Source organism: Corythoichthys intestinalis, chromosome 9 (assembly GCF_030265065.1).
Source record: "Corythoichthys intestinalis isolate RoL2023-P3 chromosome 9, ASM3026506v1, whole genome shotgun sequence".
NCBI lineage: Eukaryota > Metazoa > Chordata > Actinopteri > Syngnathiformes > Syngnathidae > Corythoichthys > Corythoichthys intestinalis.
In genome coordinates this window covers 54971970-54994392 of record NC_080403.1, presented here as the reverse complement: position 1 = coordinate 54994392, position 22423 = coordinate 54971970, and the positions used below count along the sequence as shown (strand labels likewise).

At 39.4% G+C, this 22423-nt stretch overlaps 1 protein-coding gene and 1 long non-coding RNA gene across 3 annotated transcripts in view; both read right to left on the bottom strand.

Annotated features, from left to right (window-relative positions):
- LOC130921475 (protein TASOR-like) overlaps positions 1-21086 on the bottom strand; it is an 83982-nt gene extending 62896 nt beyond the window's left edge. For both annotated transcript variants that reach the window (XM_057845430.1, XM_057845431.1), the window contains exons 1-5: positions 20682-21086; positions 5692-5837; positions 2798-2890; positions 2003-2075; positions 1836-1927 (exon numbers count right to left, since the gene is read on the bottom strand). In XM_057845430.1, coding sequence (XP_057701413.1) covers positions 1836-1927; positions 2003-2075; positions 2798-2890; positions 5692-5837; positions 20682-20943 — 666 coding nt within the window. In that variant the 5' untranslated portion in view covers positions 20944-21086. The remainder of the gene's footprint in view (positions 1-1835; positions 1928-2002; positions 2076-2797; positions 2891-5691; positions 5838-20681) is intronic.
- LOC130921477 (uncharacterized) lies at positions 11275-14934 on the bottom strand. The gene is made up of 2 exons (XR_009064361.1): positions 12077-14934; positions 11275-11975 (listed from the first exon to the last, which is right to left on the bottom strand). It is a non-coding gene; the product is annotated as an uncharacterized LOC130921477 (long non-coding RNA).
- Positions 21087-22423: the final 1337 nt, after the last annotated feature.

Sequence of the window (22423 nt, the reverse complement as noted above, 5' to 3'; positions counted from 1 at the left end):
GTCATTTTCCATCAAGTTGTACATATATGTGATATCTATTATAGCCGTATGTGTCCGTATGTTTGTAGCAACTAGCAACTGGGCATTGTTTGAAGCAGCTGTCGGCCGCCGTCAGGTATTATTGTTTTTTTTTTTTATCTAGCGGCATGAGTTGTACATGATATTTACTCTCGGTCCGTTCTTCATTGCGTCCCGAAGACCGCACTGACAGTGTTTTAGTTCTGCTTTACCTGGTATAATTCAATAATCGGAATTTGGATGTTTGTGAATCGTTCTCGAATCTTCCACGGCCGAATCGCGAATAATCTAAGAATCGGAAATTTCACACACCTCTAATTCTCATAGCAAATCGCTCACGCACAACTCCACAAACTGTAGCTCTAAACTTAATTACAAATGCATACACAAACATATATTAGCTGAAACAACTTACAGCCTTACGAAGGACGAACCAGAGCGGGAGCGCGGCTATCCTTTATCATTGTCAGACGTCTGAGTCTGCACCTCAGTCATGCAAGGCGACAGTCCAGCCAGACCCAACGCTGCCACCAGGTGGCAGTGTATCCTCCATTGTTGAAGAAACTGTAATCTTTTTGGAATTTCCGGAGAGTTATTTTAAGATTTAGGGGTATTCAAAGGGGTAATTCCAATTTACGCAGAAATTCGGGTTAAGTCGCCAGCATAGGAATGGAACTCATTCGTAACCTGGGGAATACCTGTAGTAAGATGGCAGACATCTGCCATCTTTCAGTGCAAAGTAGTAATTATACGGGGTGCAATATTTGCAGCTATGGCCTGTTAAAAGTCAGCACAATGTTCTTGTCACAATTTTGGGACTTAACAGGTTAAAAAGGTTCAAATGTGTATTAATTTTTAAATAAATAAATGTAATAATATATATAAACACTGTATTAATGGATTTGATGAAATAAAATCTGCCATATGTTTACTTTTTTGTACAATTACATATATTATAGAAATATGATTAACAAATAAATAAAATTACATTAATATTAGGGCTGTCAAACGATTAAAATATTTAATTGAGTTAATTACAGCTTAAAAATTAATTAATCGTAATTAATCACAATCGTAATTCAAACCATCTATAAAATATGCCATATTTTTCTGTAAATTATTGTTGGAATGGAAAGATAAGACACAAGATGGATATATACATTCAACATACGGTACATAAGGACTGTATTTGTTTAATATAACAATAAATCAACAAGATGGCATTAACATTATTAACATTCTGTTAAAGCGATCCATGGATAGAAAGACTCTTCTTAAAAGAAAAATGTTAGTACAAGTTATAGAAATTTTATATTAAAACCCCTCTTAATGTTTTTGTTTGAATGAAATTTGTAAAATTTTCAATCAAAAAATAAACTAGTAGCCCGCCATTGTTGATGTCAATAATTACTTCCACAATGCTCATGGGCGCTGAAGCCTATAAAATCAGTCGTACCCAAGCGCCAGCAGAGGGTGGCAAAACTCCATAAAAAAACAACAAGTGAGCGTTTCACTGTACTGTCATTTAAATCTGTCCAAGCGGGGCATCTGCGTTAATTGCGTCAAATATTTTAACGTGATTCATAAAATTTTTTAAAAATTAACGCCCGTTAACGCGATAATTTTGACAGCCCTAATTAATATATAAAAAATGCATTGAATGCATGCAATTGAACAAGTTAAAGCATTGCCATTTTTTTGGAGCGGCTTTAAAATTCCTCTTTTTGAACTCATTAACTGTCAGTTAATCGCTGCCAGCCCCCCACAGTTCAAATGGATCGGACATCTATTCCCGTCAATGGTGTCAGATGGCTCACCTTCATGACTTTGAAGATGAGGATCTGGCCTGAGGCTCCGTGGTATAACGGCTGAGCCTGAATTAAGTCGGAGTACCTGCACAAATACACTCCTGCAAAGCAAGGAAGACAATCGTCGTACGCGGTTCAACAAAGACTGCAGTGTCGAACAAATGTGTCACTCCCACCTTTATTGGGGTCTCCCAGCGTTGACTTGCAGTTTTGTCCCACAATGAGGCCTTTTTCGCAGAGCCATGGCACCTACAACACGCATAATTCAGTTATTTTAAAGTCACCTGCTTGAGTATTTCATAACATTTTTAAAACGTGAAAAACTCCTCCTCAGGTTCTCTGCACGTTACAACAAGCCAAATTGAAGACCTTTGAAGACCATCATACAAGATACTAAATTTTAGTGTGCTATAATTTATCTAATAAATTATTGCGATATTATTGCGCCCCCCCACCCCAAAAAAATTCTAAACCAATTTACAATAACACAATTGCCCAAAAGCTGAAGATGGGTCGTCACTGGGTCTTTCAGCAAGACAATGACCCTAAACATATGGCCAAATCTACACAGAAATGGTTCACCAGACACAAAATCAAGCTCCTCCCATGGCCATCTCAGTCCCCAGACCTTGTTTTGTTGGCAAAAGTACAAACCAGGGGTGCTAATAATTGTGACACACATTATTTGTTGTCAAATAATTTTTTCTTTATGTGGGATTTTTTTCCCCACTGCATAAATAGCACTTGTATTGAAGGTTGGATTTTTCTCTTTTTTTCCATTCAGATCCCATATTATTTGAATTAAAAAAAATATGAGAAGCTAAAAAACACATCTTTTTCAGGAGTGCCAATAATTATGGAAGGCACTGTATTTTTATTTTGAAAATAGGCCCCCTAACGATCAGCCCCTAGCCCCATGTCCCGTCTGATAGTTAAGTCTATGCAACATTCTCCAATATTCCAAGGCATACCTTGGCTTCGTCAGTCAACAGGAAGCAGTAACTCTCCTCCAGCTCCTTCTCCGTCCGGCTCTCTGCCTTCATCTCCCTCCTCTTCTCCACAAACTGATACACAATCACACAAAGATAAAGCCAATTAAAGTTGTGTGATTTGGACATTCACAATGAATGGCGTACCGCACGCATGCTATTTTTAGACCGTGACGTCGCATCGTAAAGCGGAAGTAAAGCCGAAGTGGGACATTATAGACCCGCCCTCGCATAGAAACAACGTAATTTGTGCTACTTTTTGCCGGTAATCTTTCAAAAACGAAAATCCCGATCACGCATTGCTTTTTTGGAACTTGTACATATGACTCTAGACATTGCGGCACATGAAAGATGTTTTCTTCATACGTTTCCGGAAACCAAAAACTCGGGAGGAAAAAATGTGAAGACCGAATCAACTTGCGCGGAATTTTAACACCAGCTCGGTGAATCCATTTACATTTCATTGCAGTAAACATTTTGTCGGGTTGGCATGGTCTTTCAGAGGACAAAGAGGTCAGCCATTTTTATATTTTTAACTTATTTTTTTAGCGTAGCGTTGTGCCGTACTGCTTCTGTCTGACAATGAATGACCTGAAAAGAATTACAATATCTGCCACTGTTACCGTTTCTGTTTTTTATATATAACAACTTTAGTAAGGGGGAAAGTGTAAATAAATTATAGAATTAAGATTTGTTATCAATGAAAAAATTAAAAGTGTTCGTTGGCTGTCACTGAGTAGCATTTGCGATCGCTACACAAAGCTAACTAAAATTACCCTCAAGAACGGTAAGAGACGTAGGACAACCAGAGGATATACAGTGCCTTGCAAAAGTATTCGGCCCCCTTGAACCTTGCAACCTTTCGCCACATTTCAGGCTTCAAACATAAAGATATAAAATTTTAATTTTTTGTCAAGAATCAACAATAAGTGGGACACAATCGTGAAGTGGAACAAAATTTATTGGATAATTTAAACTTTTTTAACAAATGAAAAACTGAAAAGTGGGGCATGCAATATTATTCGGCCCCCTTGCGTTAATACTTTGTAGCGCCACCTTTTGCTCCAATTACAGCTGCAAGTCGCTTGGGGTATGTTTCTATCAGTTTTGCACATCGAGAGACTGACATTCTTGCCCATTCTTCCTTGCAAAACAGCTCGAGCTCAGTGAGGTTGGATGGAGAGTGTTTGTGAACAGCAGTCTTCAGCTCTTTCCACAGATTCTCCATTGGATTCAGGTCTGGACTTTGACTTGGCCATTCTAACACCTGGATACGTTTATTTTTGAACCATTCCATTGTAGATTTGGCTTTATGTTTTGGATCATTGTCCTGTTGGAAGATAAATCTCCGTCCCAGTCTCAAGTCTTGTGCAGATACCAACAGGTTTTCTTCCAGAATGTTCCTGTATTTGGCTGCCGTCAATTTTAACCATCTTCCCTGTCCCTGCTGAAGAAAAGCAGGCCCAAACCATGATGCTGCCACCACCATGTTTGACAGTGGGGATGGTGTGTTCAGGGTGATGAGCTGTGTTGCTTTTACGCCAAACATATCGTTTTGCATTGTGGCCAAAAAGTTCAATTTTGGTTTCATCTGACCAGAGCACCTTCTTCCACATGTCTGGTGTGTCTCCCAGGTGGCTTGTGGCAAACTTTAAACCAGACTTTTTATGGCTATCTTTGAGAAATGGCTTTCTTCTTGCCACTCTTCCATAAAGGCCAGATTTTTGCAGTGTACGACTGATTGTTGTCCTATGGACAGACTCTCCCACCTCAGCTGTAGATCTCTGCAGTTCATCCAGAGTGATCATGGGCCTCTTGGCTGCATCTCTGATCAGTTTTCTCCTTGTTTGAGAAGAAAGTTTGGAAGGACGGCCGGGTCTTGGTAGATTTGCAGTGGTCTGATGCTCCTTCCATTTCAATATGATGGCTTGCACAGTGCTCCTTGAGATGTTTAAAGCTTGGGAAATCTTTTTGTATCCAAATCCGGCTTTAAACTTCTCCACAACAGTATCTCGGACCTGCCTGGTGTGTTCCTTGGTTTTCATAATGCTCTCTGCATTTTAAGCAGAACCCTGAGACTATCACAGAGCAGGTGCATTTATACAGAGACTTGATTACACACAGGTGGATTCTATTTATCATCATCGGTCATTTAGGACAACACTGGATCATTCGGAGATCCTCACTGAACTTCTGGAGTGAGTTTGCTGCACTGAAAGTATAGGGGCCGAATAATATTGCACGCCCCACTTTTCAGTTTTTTATTTGTTAAAAAAGCTTAAATTATCCAATAAATGTTGTTCCACTTCACGATTGTGTCCCACTTGTTGTTGATTCTTGACAAAAAAATTAAATTTCATATCTTTATGTTTGAAGCCTGAAATGTGGCGAAAGGTTGCAAGATTCAAGGGGGCCGAATACTTTTGCAAGGCACTGTATAAGAAAGACAGGGCTGATGGTAAAGGATAGCTTGTTGAAACATGAGAATGTCATTGTCAGTCGAGTCGATAAAAAAGCTAAGGCTATGCTTAGGTCGGCTCGTTTTTTTTTTTCGTCTTTTTCAGCCTTTGACACTCAAGCCATCTCTTTAACTGAACATTTTATGTTCTTCCACATCTTTGCCAGTGAATTTGGCACCAGGCAAATCATTTTCGGAGAGAATTGGTAGTTTTAGCTCTGTAAACATCTCCTTCGTACACAATTTCCATTCATTTCCTATTAGGAACAACCGGTGGCTTGTCCCTACTTAGCAACAGTGGCTAATGTCATGAATATTAATGAGCGGAAGTGACGTGTTGCTTTCGGTACGCCATTGAAGGTGTATCATCAAATCGCCCAACCCTCACGCCACGATGGCTGTAAAACTGAAGAAATACCTCTCTCTCCAGCTGCTCGCTCTGGACTAATCGGGGACAGCTGTAGGTGAAGCAGCCGGCTGAGGCAGTGTCAACGTAGCCGGCCGTCAGGATGTTCATCACCCCCTCGTGCTCCCTCGACTCGATGGAGATAGTTTTCAATAGCTCTGCCCGAAATAAAACGGTGAAGAATTCATGAGGAGGGTCAAATAGAAAGGTGAGATGATGTGCGGAGCTGCGAATTAGTGTTTAACAGGGCTCCAGACTGTGACCAAATGGTCGTATTTTGCGACTAAAATTAGACCCAGTGTGAGTCCAGGTAGTCCCCCAGGTTACGACTAGGGCTGCAGCTATTGATCATTTTAGTAGTCTATTAATCGATGAACTAGTTAGTTCGAATAATCGAGTAATTCGATAAGTTAAAGGGATCCTCTACCTTAAATACAGTGGGGCAAACAAGTATTTAGTCAACCACCAATTGTGCAAGTTCTTCTACTTGAAAAGATTAGAGAGGCCTGTAACTCTCAACATGGGTAAACTTCAACCATAAGAGACAGAATGTGGACAAAAAAAAAAACAGAAAATCACATTGTTTGATTTTTAAAGAATTTGCAAATCATGGTGGAAAATAAGTATTTGGTCAATACCAAAAGTTCATCTCAATACTTTGTTATGAGGCCATCGCTTGGTGTAAAGAAATCAACTGTGGGAGCAATTATTAGAAAATGGAAGACATACAAGACCAATGATAATCTTCCTCGATCTGGGGCTCCATGCAAGATCTCACCCCGTGGCGTCAAAATGATAACAAGAACGGTGGGCAAAAATCCCAGAACCACACGGGGGACCTCGTGAATGACCTACAGAGAGCTGGGACCACAGTAACAAAGGCTACTATCAGTAACACAATCCTGCACTGCCAGACGTGTCCCCTGCTGAAGAAAGTACACGTCCAGGCCCGTCTGCGGTTCGCTAGAGAGCATTTGGATGATCCAGAAGAGGACTGGGAGAATGTGTTCTGGTCATATGAAACCAAAATAGAACTTTTTGGTAGAACACAGGTTCTCGTGCTTGGGGGAGAAAGATTACTGAATTGCATCCGAAGAACATCATACCCACTGTGAAGCATGGTGGTGGAAACATGCTTTGGGGCTGTTTGTCTGCAAAGGGACCAGGACGACTCATCTGTGTAAAGGAAAGAATGAATGGGGCCATGTATCGAGAGATTTTGAGTGAAAATCTTCCGTCAGCAAGGGCATTGAAGATGAGACGTGGCTGGGTCTTTCAGCATGACAATGATCCCAAACACACAGCCAGGGCAACAAAGGAGTGGCTTCGTAAGAAGCATTTCAAGGTCTTCAGTCTCCAGATTTCAACTCCATAGAAAATCTGTGGAGGGAGTTGAAAGTCCGTGTTGGCCAATGACAGCCACAAAACATCACTGCTCTAGAGGAGATCTGCATGGAGGAATGGGCTAAAATACCAGCAACAGTGTGTGAAAAGCTTGTGAAGATTTACAAAAAACGTTTGCCCTCCGTTATTGCCAACAAAGGGTACATAACAAAGTATTGAGATGAACTTTTGGTGTTGACCAAATACTTATTTTCCACCATGATTTGCAAATAAATTCTTTAAAAATCAAACAATGTGATTTTCTGGTTTTTTTTCCCCATGTCTCTCATGGTTGAGGTTTACTCATGTTGACATTTACCTGCCTCTCTAATATTTTCAAGTGGGAGAACTTGCACAATTAGCGGTTGACTAAATACTTATATGTCCCACTGCAACTCATACTAACATTTATCCTTTAACAATTACTCGTCTTAAAGATCGAGGATCCCTTTAAAATACATGCGCCTCAAACGGTATAAAAAAATAAATAAATGAAGATCCAAGTACAACAAAAGAACAATTGGTTAACTTACATCGCAAAAGTCTGCTAGCTTATAATGCTTAAAATGCTAACTTTTTTTTAAATTTTGCGTTGTGGTCAAATACTTGGGGCGAGTTTATGTGATTGTTTTTCATGATATACAGACGCTAACCGATACGTGCTAATCGTTTGTTAGGTGATTCACATGTAAAACGCAGTTCATTAAATGACAAAAATCACAACATGAAATGGTTAGGAAAATTGTTCAAAATGTTAAATCATTTTATGCTTCCCTAGTTCTAATTTGAGGTTTCCTCATCCAATAATGTCACATAAAACTGTTCCAATTCTCTTTGTATGTAGCATAGCTCTTATTCTTTTAAACTGACTGTATACGTGATTTGACAGTCTGAGTTGATGAATCAATGATGTTGTTATTCATCAAGGACTGAGGGTAGCTCAGTCTTCGATAAAACATGTATGAGTGAGTGTCAAGTTCAAATATAAATCCTTAGAAGGACGTTCCCTTTCTTTGTCTTTGGGATTTCCCTAGTAACAAAGGAGGGTGTCAACCTTGAAAGGGATTGGGGAGCAAAAGCGAGGGTGACACTCAGTGAACTTGTTTGGCTGTGTGTGTGTGCATGTAGGTGGAATTAATACATATTTGTTAAGACATTCCAACGTAGCAAGGCTGTCCTATCAGTTTCTTCAAGGCAAAGTAATTTCTTCATTGCGAGCAGTTGTTGATTAAAGCAACTGTACAACAAACATTAGTGCTGCAACGATTAATCGATTAACTCGAGTAGGGCTGCAGCTATCGAATATTTTAGTAATCGAGTAATCGACTGAAAATTCTATCGATTAATCGAGTAATCGGATAAAACAAATATATTTTTAGGTGAAGAGCAATTATAAATATACATGAGAAAACAAGACATTTCATCTAATCTTGAACCATTTTCAGTCAATCAATGTCTTTATTTTCGATGTATATTGTTGAAAACAGCCAACAATTGCATCTCACATGTAACTAGAATTTTAAAAAAAAGACTTAATTCACTGCTTTCACTCAAAAAACTTTTAGATCTTATAAAAAAAAAATATATATATATATATATATATATCTTACCTAAAAATGCCGTTACGCTTGATAACACACATCACTTCAAAGTTTGGATTTTTTCCCACGTGTTTCAATTGAATTTCTCTTTGTGTCAAGCCATTTTTAAGTTCTAGTTAAGTTTTAAGTTAGTCTAAACCAGACATGTCCAAAGTCCGGTCCGGGGGCCAAATGCGGCCCTTTGTCAAATTTCATACAGCCCCCAGCCTCTGTCATAAAATCAATAACGTCTGGCCTGCACGCAGACTTAAGAAATTGGTCAGCAGTACTGCTACCAGCATATGAAGGAGCTTAAACACTAAATGCTGCTCCTCATTTACCCACTAAAAGGCAGCAGCACTCCAAGCAACATTAGCCCGTTTGACCCTTTACTCCCAATTTTCTAAATGGTGACAATTGACAAAAAAAAAAAAAAAAAAAAAAAGTTGACTGCAACGGCCAACGCTTCAAGGATAGGTGGAAATTGGACTTTCTTCACTAAAATACGCAACAACTGTGTCTGCCTCATTCGCAAAGAGACAGTCGCTGTTTTTAAAGAGTTCAATGTGAGGCGATATTACTAAACAAGACACGCTGACGTGTACGACAAGAATACAGGGAAGATACGTAGCGAGAAATTGAAGCAACTTGAAAGTAATTTAATTTCACAGCAGCAGTATTTTGCAACAGCCCAAGAGTCGAAAAAGAAGCCACAAAGGCTAGTTGCGAGATTGTTGAAATTATTAATTTAAAAAAATAATAAAGCAAATGTTACACACAGAATGGCTTGCTAAAATTTGCTTAAATATATTGTTCTATGTAAAGGACGTCAGCCAAGGTCGGCCCCCCACATTTTTACCACACCAAATCTGGCCCCCTTTGCAAAAAGTTTGGACACCCCTGGTCTAAACTGTAAGTCCTGATAGCATTTTGAGTTTTTGCAGTGTTCAAAATAAATGTATGATACAGGTGGTATTGGAGCACATTAGGGACCAGTGCCACTTGGTGTTTTATCCAGCAATGACTACTGAGCTAAAATTGATAGTTAGCATGATTAAGTTTTTATTTTACACACTCATCACTCCACAATGCTATGCTATGTTAAAGCCTGTATGTAAGACACGTTAGCCACGCATCGACAGTGGTCATAATTAATTGAAACCTAGCCCTCCGCAGGGCTAACGTTACGTGAGCTAGTAGCGACAGTAACGTTAATCTTATTTATTAGCGCTTAGCGCTCTTTATTAGCGCTTAGCGCTCTACTGCTTTAACCCTTGTGCAGTATATTTTTTTTATACCTCTCGCAGTATTGGGGATGAAGTCTGGCGCCCTCTTGAGGGTGTGATAACAAAGTCATTTCTGAATATTTTTTTACTTGCGTCGTCTCAAAATGTTCACTAGCATCAGACCTATCCATACGTATATAGTTTTTATTTATTTATTTATTTTGGATGCCCTCTATGGACAATAAAAGCAATAGTGTGCTATGAACAAAACTAACAATGTTGTATGTAATATATAAAAACAAATCCAAGTAGGAATATTTGATATCAGGTCATTAGAGGCTTGAATATGTTCATAAATTATAACATCAAATTTTTTGGGGAACTCAAAATTTTTTTACAATGGCAATTTCAAAATTTTTACCCCTCTCGCAGTATTGGGGATGAAGTCTGGCGCCCTCTTGAGGGTGTGATAACTAAGTCATTTCTAAATATTTTTTTACTTGCGACATCTCAAAATGTTCATTAGCATCAGACCTATCCATACGTATATAGTTTTTATTTATTTATTTATTTTGGATGCCCTCTATGGACAATAAAAGCAATAGTGTGCTATGAACAAAACTAACAATGTTGTATGTAATATATAAAAACACATCCAAGTAGGAATATTTGATATCAGATAATTAGAGGCTTGAATATGTTCATAAATTATAACATCATTTTTTGGGGGGAACTCAAAATTTTTTTACTATGGCAATTTCAAAATTTTTACCCCTCTCGCAGTATTGGGGATGAAGTCTGGCGCCCTCTTGAGGGTGTGATAACTAAGTCATTTCTAAATATTTTTTTACTTGCAACATCTCAAAATGTTCACTAGCATCAGACCTATCCATACGTGTATAGTTTTTATTTATTTATTTATTCTGAATGCCCTCTGTGGACAATAAAAGCAATAGTGTGCTATGAACAAAACTAACAATGTTGTATGTAATATATAAAAACACATCCAAGTAGGAATATTTGATATCAGATAATTAGAGGCTTGAATATGTTCATAAGTTATAACATCAAATTTTTTTTGGAACTCAACATTTTTTTATAATGGCAATTTTAACATTTTTACCCCTCTCGCAGTATTGGGGATGAAGTCTGGCGCCCTCTTGAGGGTGTGATAACCAAGTCCTTTCTAAATATTTTTTTACTTGCGACATCTCAAAATGTTCACTAGCATCAGACCTATCCATACATATATAGTTTTAATATATTTATTTATTCTGAATGCCCTCTATGGACAATAAAAGCAATAGTGTGCTATGAACAAAACTAACAATGTTGTATGTAATATATAAAAACAAATCCAAGTAGGAATATTTGATATCAGGTCATTAGAGCTTTGAATATGTTAATAAATTATAACATCAAAATTTATTTGAGGAACTCAACATTTTTAGACAATGGCAATTTCAAAATTTTTACCCCTCTCGCAGTATTGGGGATGAAGCCTTGCGCCCTCTTGAGGGTGTGTAACTAAGTCATTTCTGAATATTTTTTTACTTGTGACATCTGAAAATGAAATGGAAAATTTTTACCCCTCTTGCAGTATTGGAGCCAAAAGTCACTCTTGGAAGTGTGACAACTAAGTCATTTCTGAATATTGTTTTTTTTTTACCTTCAACCACTAAAAATATTCACTGGCATCAGAATAACAGTCAACAAGTCACAACAACTAGAAGAATTTTGAATTAACAGAATCTATATAACTCAAACGCACAACAACAAACTACTGAACTAGAACAACAAACAACTCAACTAGAACAACAAACAACCAGTGAGCTTTTTTTTTTAAAAAAAAAAACAATTTGCACACTTTTTGGCCATGTTTTTGGCTAAAGAAAATGCCACATTTGCAGCTAATGTTTGATGCCCGTAGTCGGTTAATGCAAAGGCCACATTGCCCACATTTCTGGCTTTGTGGCGTGGCCACCACTGCGGGGTCCACCTGAGTAAAGAGGGTGAATGCATTGAAGAGAGACAGATCCAGCATATGATATGATATGGACATTGGCCATCGTAATGTCCTCCAGCAGCAAGAATATGTGGCAGATGCCTGCAAATAACACACACACACACAAAAAAACACATCAGATGATGTCAGATGACCAGAGAGCTTTGATGCAAAGTTTTGAAAAAGACATAACATATGCTTACCTGGTCCAAGTGATCGACTGCCGCTTTACACAGATCGTAGTCCAAAATAATCTTGGGCTTTTTTTTTTAGACAATCTGCTGGATAATGTCGTCCGGGCAAAACAGATTGACAGTAGTCTCGGGGCTACTGATCCTGGCAATTGCAAAAAGCGTTGGGCCAGGCAATAGAATAGGGGGCAGGTTGAAGTGCCTCGAAACTTCATTTGTAGAGGACCACACAATTTCTTGGTTTTTGGCAAGCCATGGAGTGCTGACCTGATTCTGTTGTTGTTGCTCCTCTGCTGCTTCTGCTGTAACCTCCTCAAAATCCTAATCATCATCCTCTTCCTCCTCTCCTACAAGTGGCTCAAAATCTTCATCATAGTCTTGTGACACATCATCCTTTTCATCCATTGAGTCTGTGGGACATTCCTCCTCCAACACCATTTTTCTTGCCTCCTCAAGAAAAAATATTCTCGCCATCTCTGCTCACCAGCAGTCACAGGGAGTAAAATGGCCTTTGAGCCGTTGGACCCCATATAAAGTTGTTTACAAACGTGACCATTCACTGAGCCAATGGGAGGAGGAAAAAGTAAAACATTCTACCAATAAGAGTTGAGATTCAATAAACAACTGCATTTTGAATTCTCAAAATGTGTCACATCAAACACCTTTTTGCGCCCTGCAGACAAGGTGCTTTGAAGTGCATTCAAAGCCGCCTTCTGCAGACCTCTGCACGCAAAAGTACAAGCACACACATACGCACACGCTCGGTGACGTGAGAGTGCGCGTGCATGTACAAACGCACACGATTTCTCCCACAGTCGCGTCATAAAGTCAAACGTCACAAAAGTCAACTCATACTGTCCCATTGAACAGGCAAAGTGCGCGCGCACACACACACACATACCCACATACGCGCGTGCACACCCCCACCCTCACACGCGCGTGCACACACCCACTCACACACAAGTGTTCGTGAGTCCACACACTGGCCCGTTCGATCAAAGCTCAACATGAAAACTTGTTTTTTTGGTAGTAAGTAAATGCGTTTGACAATGAGGGATCAATCAAGAAAAATGATAAATAATAGTCTAGTGTCCCCTGCTGGATTTTTTGTTTTTAAGATATTCATCCAGGATCCGTTACAATCTCGTGTCAGTTGACACCCCGCTGAAGCCATAAATTGTGTAATCGTGGGAAATGCACTTTCACACACCAGGTGGCAGTGCATCAAAAAACATGAGAAATTGGGATTTATAATGGGAGTCAATGGGGACGAAAGTTGGCGTAATACTCTCTGCGTCACAAAAAAGTAGGCCTCCCACATATAATAATGACAATACCAATTTTGAAATTGTGGATGGTGCCATTTTGAAGGTAAACATGTTTTGACATTTTTTGACAATTTTCAGCCCTCTAGCTTATTTTTTGATATGCTTTATATATGATAATATGATGAGTAACAAAGCAAAACGCCAGGATTTGGCGCAATACTGCACAAGGGTTAAGATGGCGGCTGTTTACTAACTAAGTTTTTTTTTTCCTTCTTCCTCTCCGCACGTGACAGCGCGTTGTCCCGCATTAAAAGTAGTCCGAGCAAAACGTGATGCTTAGAGCTGTCAAAATAAACGATTACTCGAGGTGAATAAAATTACTCGGATCAGTTTTTAAACTCGAGTTACTCGAGTACTCGTTTCGGCTCTAAACTCGAGTATTCAATTAGAAAAAAATATTCGAATTAAATTTTGCTGCTTCGAGTATTCGTTTAATTAAAGTGACGTTGTAACGGTTTATTTTGAAAGTGTTTGCATTTAGTTTTATTGATTTGAGTGGATACACTGCCTTCCAGTCAGCCTCAATTCACATGGCTGAATCTAGGTGCTCCCTGTTGAGACCAACATAAGCTAAATTTTGTTTGAGCTAATAGTTTTTTTTTTATGCATTTGTAATTTAGTTTATTGGTATATTTAGCTGTTTTTTGTTGGAATATGTGTCTGAACCATTTGTTAAGAGCATTGTAAAAAAAAGTTTAAACTAGCAGAATTTTGCAATGTAAGTTAGCTAGGGGTGCAACGGTTCAGTTAGCCCACCGTTCGGTTTGAACCTCGGTTTTGGGATCACGGTTTCGGTTCGGTTTCGGTTTGCGTTTTGCTTTTTTTTTTTTTTTTTTTTTTTAACTGCCTTTATTTTGCTTTTAAAAAATGAAATAAACACTTAAAATGTAAACATTTTAGACTGTTAAAATGCCTCTTAGCTCTTTGGCAAGTGTAGTGACTGACTACTGAAATACACACACAGTCGTAAAAAAGTTACTTGGCAAAGTAACTGGTGATACCTTTCATGTTTTTTTTTTTCATTAAAAAAAAAAAACAAAAAAAAAACATAGTAACCTTTGCTATGTTTGGAGGTCATTTAATGTTGTGAATCAACCGATAAAGTTGATAAAATTGCTCCCGTTTTTTCCTTAGTTCCCTTCCGTCTACTTTCGACATGTGAAAATTTTATAACTGTTTCATCCTTTAAAGATAGACTCAAGTCAAGATTTTGCCGATTTAGGAGTATTTTGGATAAAAAGTTGCTTAGGTTCGCTCGGAAGGTTTACTACAACAGAGCCTTTCTGAGAAGTATACTGCTCTAAAATGGCGGCTGTTTACTAACGCTACCGAATGTCATTTCGCTTGTAACTCTATATGCTTGAGATATCTAGGCGTAGATTGTATGATGTCGGCCACGGTCAGGAAATTGGAGCCACCTAGCCTAGCATCGCGTTTGCTACAGCGTCTCAACAAACACTCTTCCCTCTCCGTGTCTGACTTTTCTCGTGTCATTCAAGTGTTAACGAACATTGGCTCCTTGCAGAAACGGTTACCAAATCCGAACGGATGAAAAAAAAAAAAAACGCAATGCACGAAAAACGTGCAGATTTTGAACGTAACGGACGGCGTACACCGGGGGTCCCCAAACTACGGCCCGCGGGCCGGATACAGCCCGCAGCCACATTTGGTCCGGCCCCCTGAACAAAAAAAAAAAAAAAAAAAAAAAAAAAAAATCCCCCCCCCCCCCCCCCCCCTCAATAGAGTTATTCATGTCCTGGCTTTTTTCTGTGAAGAACTGAGCAATGGTTATTTGGTTATTATCTATTTAATTAATACAGTATTATTATATTATATTATATTACATGATATTATATTATATTATATTATATTCAGGGGTGTACATAAGTGGTCCGCACATGCGTACTGGACGTAGACAAACGCGCTGGCCCTCAACGGCTTCCATACGCTTTTGCGTACCGATGGCTGACCACTCTATTCGCGGCGGACACGAGAAAATAACTTCTCAAAATGTCGATGAGGCAGGCCACACTGAGTAATTACTTCCGTGTTCCCCCACCCCCGTCAAAAGACAGACAGACGACAGAGACGTCACCGGAGCTACCGAAAAAAAGGACTTTTGCTGAAAAGTGGCTACAGGAGGTACCGTGGCTAGAAGCGAATGATGCTCGCACGGAAATGCGGTACAAAATGTGCCGTGAGAATCCCAATGTCGCCGATTAGAGCAACGCATTTTATGTAGGGTCAAAGAATTTCAGCCATCCAAACTTTGAAAAGCACGAAAAAAACAGAGCATGTGGCAATTAAGCAAACTATCGATGTCAAACAGGACCCCACTCGCCCTATGGACATGTGGCGGAATAGGGCGGAATAAAGGTAATGAACAGCGACATGCACTGACAAACGTGTTTTTGCTCGCATTTTACAAAGCTAAACATGCACGTTCAATGAGGTCTTATGAGGAGGACATCCCACTTTTAAAAAGGCTTGGAGTTAATGTGGGAGCCGCATAATGCCCTTTATTTTGAATTGGTGCTTTTATGTTTATTTCTTTACATTTCACTTCAAAGTAATGGCAATTTTGTTGTGCCAGTTGATGTTAATCAAGCATTAACTGTTAATATAATTAATCAAAGTTAATTGGCTCTAAGTAAAGCTTGTCATAAATTTATCGCATCAGGTGGGTCGGCTCTCAAGCTCAATGAGGACCAAGTCACATCTCCAGGTCCTCCTCTGAGAACCTGGGCAAAAAAATTATGTGCACCCCTGATTATATTATATTATATTATATTATATTATATTAAGGGCTGTCAAAGTTATCGCGTTAACGGGCGGTAATTAATTTTTTTCATTAATCACGTTAAAATATTTGACGCAATTAACGCATATGCCCCGCTCAAACAGATTAAAATGACAGCAGTGTCATGTCCACTTGTTACTTGTGTTTTTTGTCTCCCTCTGCTGGCGCTTGGGTGCGACTGATTTTATGCACCATGAGCATTGTGTAATTCTTGACATCAACAATGGTGAGCTACTAGTTAATTTTTTTGATTGAAAATTTTACCAATTTTATTAAAACGAAAACATTAAGAGGGGTTTTAACATAAAATTTCTATAATTTGTACTAAAATCTATCTTTTAAGAACTACAAGTCTTTCTATCCAGGGATTGCTTTGACAGAATATTAATGTTAATGCCATCTTGTTGATTTATTGTTATAATAAACAAATACAGTACTTATGTACAGTATGTTGAATGTATATATCCGTCTTTGTCTTATCTTTCCATTCCAACAATAATTTACAGAAAAATAAGGCATATTTTAGAGATGTTTGAATTGCGATTAATTACGATTAATTTTTAAGCTGTGATTAACTCGCTTAAAAATTTTAATCGTTTGACAGCCCTAATTATATTATATTATATTATACTATATTATATTATATCATTTTTATTTTATTTACTTTGGTTCCGTGAAGAATCCAGAAAGGGTTATTTGATTGTGGCTTTCTGAAAAACAATACATTTTTACATTTAGGCACTCCTGCAATCGTCACACTTTTTCTGTTACAAACTGACCCCGGCCCCTCATCAGAGAAGAGAAGGGTTATGTGGCCCTCACAGGAAAAAGTTTGGGGACCCCTGGCGTACACATTTAAAAACCAGTGCTCACGTGTACAAATTACGACGAGACCGTACAACTTGACAGGTATGAATTATAGTGGACCGTCACAGTTAGGTAGTAGCACTCTGTAGCACGGGACGTCCAATTATCAGCGGTCAGGGCGAAACTATGTGCTTTCGTGAAATCAGCTTCAATGGCTTTGCGTGCCATTTCTTAAATGTCGGGGATTATGTTGTGGGCGAAATATGTCCGCGAGGGAACAATATAACGCGGGTCAAGCGTTGCAATTAAATTTACGAAGCCCGCATCTTCAACCACGGAATATGGTTGCATGTCTTTTGCAATGCAAATCCCCACTGCGTGGGTTATTTTCTTGTGTTTTTCTGACCTGATATTGTAAGGCTTTTGGAACGCCTCTTCTATAGACCGTGTGTTTTCACTGTTGTCATCTTCGGGGTTGTCCTGCTCTGAGAAAACGATGTCTGTGAGAGATGCCGGCTGAAGTGCTGACTGCTGAGTCATGTTAGAAGTCTTGCCGTTAGCATAGGGAACAAGCGCTGAGCAATGCTTGCAAATTGTTTTATGTTTTTTTTCAATATTTTCTCTCCGTCTGCATTGTAGTCCACTGGGAAACCGAAATGTTGCCACACCGCAGATTTGAAAGAAGCCGGTGCTTCCTCAAAATTTGGTCTGTCGACTCCTCCGCTCGCCATAACTTTTTTTATTTTCTTTCTCGTTTCACTTTCACCTCGCTCGGAAGCGAGAGAGGGCGTTACTCGGCTCCTATTACACAGGTGCTTGACAGCGATTGGACATTTACTCGTGGGGCGGGAATTTCTCCACAGCTGCGCTTCACGTCACACACAGGCACACAGAGTTTGACCAATTCATTTCACAAGCGTTCGGAATAAATTACTGTAATCGCAAAACCAAAAAGGCGCGGTTCATAAAGGCGTATTGAACCGAACAGGGCGAACCGTTCGGTTCGGTTTTGAACCGCGAACCGTTGCACTGCTAAAGTTAGCCAATTGTTCTTTTGTTGTACATAGGTCCTCATTTATTTTTTATACCGTTTGAGGCTCAGCTCAGGTAATTTCATTTTTCATGTTCCTTATCCGATTACTCGATTATTCGAACTAATGGTTTATCGATTAATCGACTACTAAAATAATCAATAGCTGCAGCCCTCAAAAACATCTTAATAATTATCGCATCAGTGTTCTATAGTCCTGCATAATCACAGGTGAATGTATTGCATGTTAATTAGTTACCGTCCCTTTTTGTCAAATAAAAGATTAGCCTGGAGGCATATTTGAAGCAAAACAGAACATTGGAGTTCAACTTTGGAGATGGACTTGTAGCCTTGAGATTGCCCAGGCTTCCTCACAATTTTACTTCTCAAGTCCTCAGACAGTTCTTTGGTCTTCTTTCTTTTTTCCATGCTCAATGTGGTACACAGAAGGACACAGGACAGAGATTGAGTCAACTTTAATCCATTTTAACTGGCTGCAAGTGTGATTTAATTGCTGCCACCACCTGTGATGTCACTTGGATGTGTGTGGAAGCGATCGTTTTATAAATATTCAATTTTTTAATCCCCGCGCCATGAAAATGAGTGACGTCCGGCTTCAGTCTCGGTTTAGGACGAATACGAATGTGATGTCAGCCGGGTCAACATCTCGCAATACAGCATTGCTTCATAGCATGCAGATGGACTGCGGATTCAGCTGATTTTACGGATTAATTTGTTTATTTTTCGCATCAAGCCAGCCAACGGGTGCAGAAAATTGTTGCTGCACCAGGAAGAGGCGTGTGAGCCTTTCTGGTTTTCAAAAACTTCCCGTTCACCGCGGATATTGGCCAAAACAAGCCCTACTACAGTGGAACCATTGGACTGACAAGGAAGTGAGAAAACATTGTATTCTGTATTATGTCAAACACTGGGATCATGGCACACGTTTTAATACCGACGTGGCTTGCATTTTGTGGCTGATTGTCCACTGAGAATGCCACTCTGCCGAAGACTGGCAGCTTGTGTGCCCCCCCCCCCCCCATACTCGGCTTATTGCCCTCTTCGGGTCCCCGGTGTTCTGTCAAATTTTCCACCCCATTAGAAATTGCAACTTTGTGTTAAAAATGGCCGCAAATACAGCGATTACAAAGTAAACACGACAAACACTTTAACAAAAGGACAATTTCCTCACGTTCGATCATGGACGGACATGTAGAAAAGTTCTCCTCAGACAAATCGTGCCAAGTAATCTGCACAACAACTGCACGCCGCTCTCTCACTGTTTACATCTTCGCCGTGTAGTAAAGCATTATTTTACGCCATATTCGTGTTGACCATGTGGCGGCTACGCGCTCCTCTGACGTCAACCGGTTTGTCTAGCGGTACTCTCCAGCTGCCTCCCCGACGAGCTCTCCTGTCCGCAGCAGGGAAACTAACTGTAACCTACTCGCCGCCGGGCAGGTTGCCGATCGGCGAAGACACTCGACAACCCCGCTGCCATGTGACATGATTTGGTGATTTTTCGCTTTGAAAAGCGAAAATAAGACTGAGACGTCACTCGGTTCAGGTTAGCATGTCGGCTAGCTGTCACGCATCTTGGTTTGTTTACATTCGCCGAAGCCGGGGGCAGGGAAATGACAAAAGCCGAAGCTACGGTGGCATAAAATATCGTTCGGGAGCTGCAACAGTAAAGGCGAAGTCAACAGTTTTGACCATTATGGAGTAATTTTGCCATGTCATACTGAATAAATGCATTTTCATTATTTCATATTATATTTAACACAAGACTGTTATTTGTCATGACCTGGGGAGGCTAGAGCCCTATAATGGTAGGTGTGGCTAAACAGAAGATTAAAAGACAATTTCTCGTCATCTGCACTTTGCTAAATTGTTGAAAATAGTCGAATTGTCTAAAAATATGACTAATTCACATAATACTACTATTTAAGATTACTTTTTTAATCCTGTTGTACGCACTTTAATGAACCAAGGTAACGTGTTACGTGCGGTACGTCTTCTTAGACTTACATAAAATTTAACTAGAACTTAAAATTAGCGTGACACAAATGGAAATTCAATTTACATTTTTTGACTTAGATTTTTTTAGTGTAAGCAGTGAATTTGTTGTTTTTTTTCTAGTCACATCTGAAATTGCAATTGTTGACTGTTTTCAACAATGTACATCTAAAATAAAAACGTCTAAAATTGGATCAATATTTGGTGATATGTCTTGTTTTCTCATGTATATTTATGATTGATCTTTACCTAAAAAAGATGTTTTATCCGATTGATTAATCAATGGAATTTTCAGTAGAAACCTGCAGCCCAACTACTGTATTTTATATTTTTTAATGACCAAAAATAGTCCATTGCGCTATAAAGTAATAGTGACTATTTATATATAAAGAGAAGAAAGCATTAAAGGTTTTAACTGTCCACCGTCCCTGACAGGGATATTATGAACCCCAAAAACATAGTTTGTTCGACATGAACTACCTATCAATAGTTTTGGCATTTAACAGCAACTCCCAGTCTAAATGTATTCGAAGCCTATCGTCGTCAATGGCAAAAATGAGTTGAGTAAGCGCCACATCAGCTCATTTATATCAAGAGTCCTCAAACCCATTCGTCTCTTCGATTTAAGGTACCCACCTTTTTTCTCTTTGGACTTCCTCGGAATGTGGAATTTGGCAGGTTCCTTCGGCATGTGCCTTTGGTGGACCACCACCGACGAACTCCGGGCACCGGGGCCGTCTCCTGAAAATTCCATTCGGGTGGGAAGCGCCTCTCCCGGGGTGGGATGGAGCGCTTTGGCGCACTCGCCATCTTGCAAGCTAACGTTAGACTGAGCGTACTCCGAGGACACCCTCCTCGGCGTCGGGCACGAAAACCTCCGCGCCACGCCGTAGTCCATCGTCCAGCTCACTTCTCGCCAAGTCGGTCGTTCGGCCGCCCGCACCGCAATGTCCTCGCTTTTATCTCTGGATGTGAGTTAATGCCTCTGCACCATGGTGCTAACCACAACAGTCGCCATGTTTTACCTAGCGCGTCTTCTTCTCTGAGTTTATGAAGCAGCCTCTGGCTGGAGAGTGAGTCTTCTGCCACCTGTTGATTAGATTTTGTCACTACAACGCTGCCTTTTGAAAAGAGTCGGGAAATAGATAGGGTTGGGAATCTCTGGCATGAAGCCGATTCGATATGTATCTAGATACACAGCAGGGCCGGCCCAGGCCATTTGGGGGCCCTAAGCAAAATAATGCCAAGGGGCCCATATTTTTGGCACACCATTTCGTCACAGTGTACTGTGAAACCCATACATGCAATCCAACCCATACGTCCATATTTTTTATATTAATCAGATTTTGTTGCACTGCATACTTCAAACCTCTCACCCCAAATGATTGTCAGTACTTACAGTAGATAGCGCCAAACCTTTTTCTAAAAGAGGAAAAGAAGGAAGAACTTTTATTTTTTAAACTTGAAATTAAGTATCAAAACTCACAATAGTCAAATAAAGCAAACCGTAGTAAACAAAATACAATATAAATTAGGGCTGTCAAACGATTAAAATTTTTAATCGAGTTAATTACAGCTTAAAAATTAATTAATCGTAATTAATCGCAATTAATCGCAAATCGCAACCATCTATAAAATATGCCATATTTTTCTGTAAATTATATATATATTCTGTAAAATAATTTGTTGGAATGGAAAGATAAGACACAAGATGGATATATACATTCAACATACGGTACATAAGGACAGTAGTGGGCATTTCACTTTACTGTCATTTAAATCTGTCTATGCTGTCCTCACTCCGAAGCGTCTACTTTTTCCAAAGCTAGACAGCTAGTGAACGATGCCTTAATAATCAGACTTCTTCCTTTTTCATCTGATTTATTAATAAAATGGCCTCAAACCACTGTCCTCTTTAGACAGTAGTGAAACTACAAAAAAAAAGTACACAAGCAGTGCATTAGCAACAACGTTAGCTTAGCACGCTATACAGGTTCACTAAACATAAACAAAAGCGTCTCATACAAAAAATATAACATTTCGCTTACTAACATAATATGTACATTCTTTACAACAACCATACTTACGGACAAATCTTGTCCAAGGATCATATAAGCACAATATTACAACGTAGGCGTCAGCCCGAGACGTCGTGCAGCCATATTGAACTGGCAAGAAAGCAATAAACCGTGTCGCAAAGCGACCACAAGAGTTCGCCATTTGACAGCACAAAAACCTTGCTGTAAAACTTACCAAAAAAACTGTCTGAGCGGGACATGTGCGTTAATTGCGTCAAATATTTTAACGTGATTAATTTAAAAAATTAATTACAGCACGTTAACGCGATAATTTTGACAGCCCTAATATAAATTAATAAA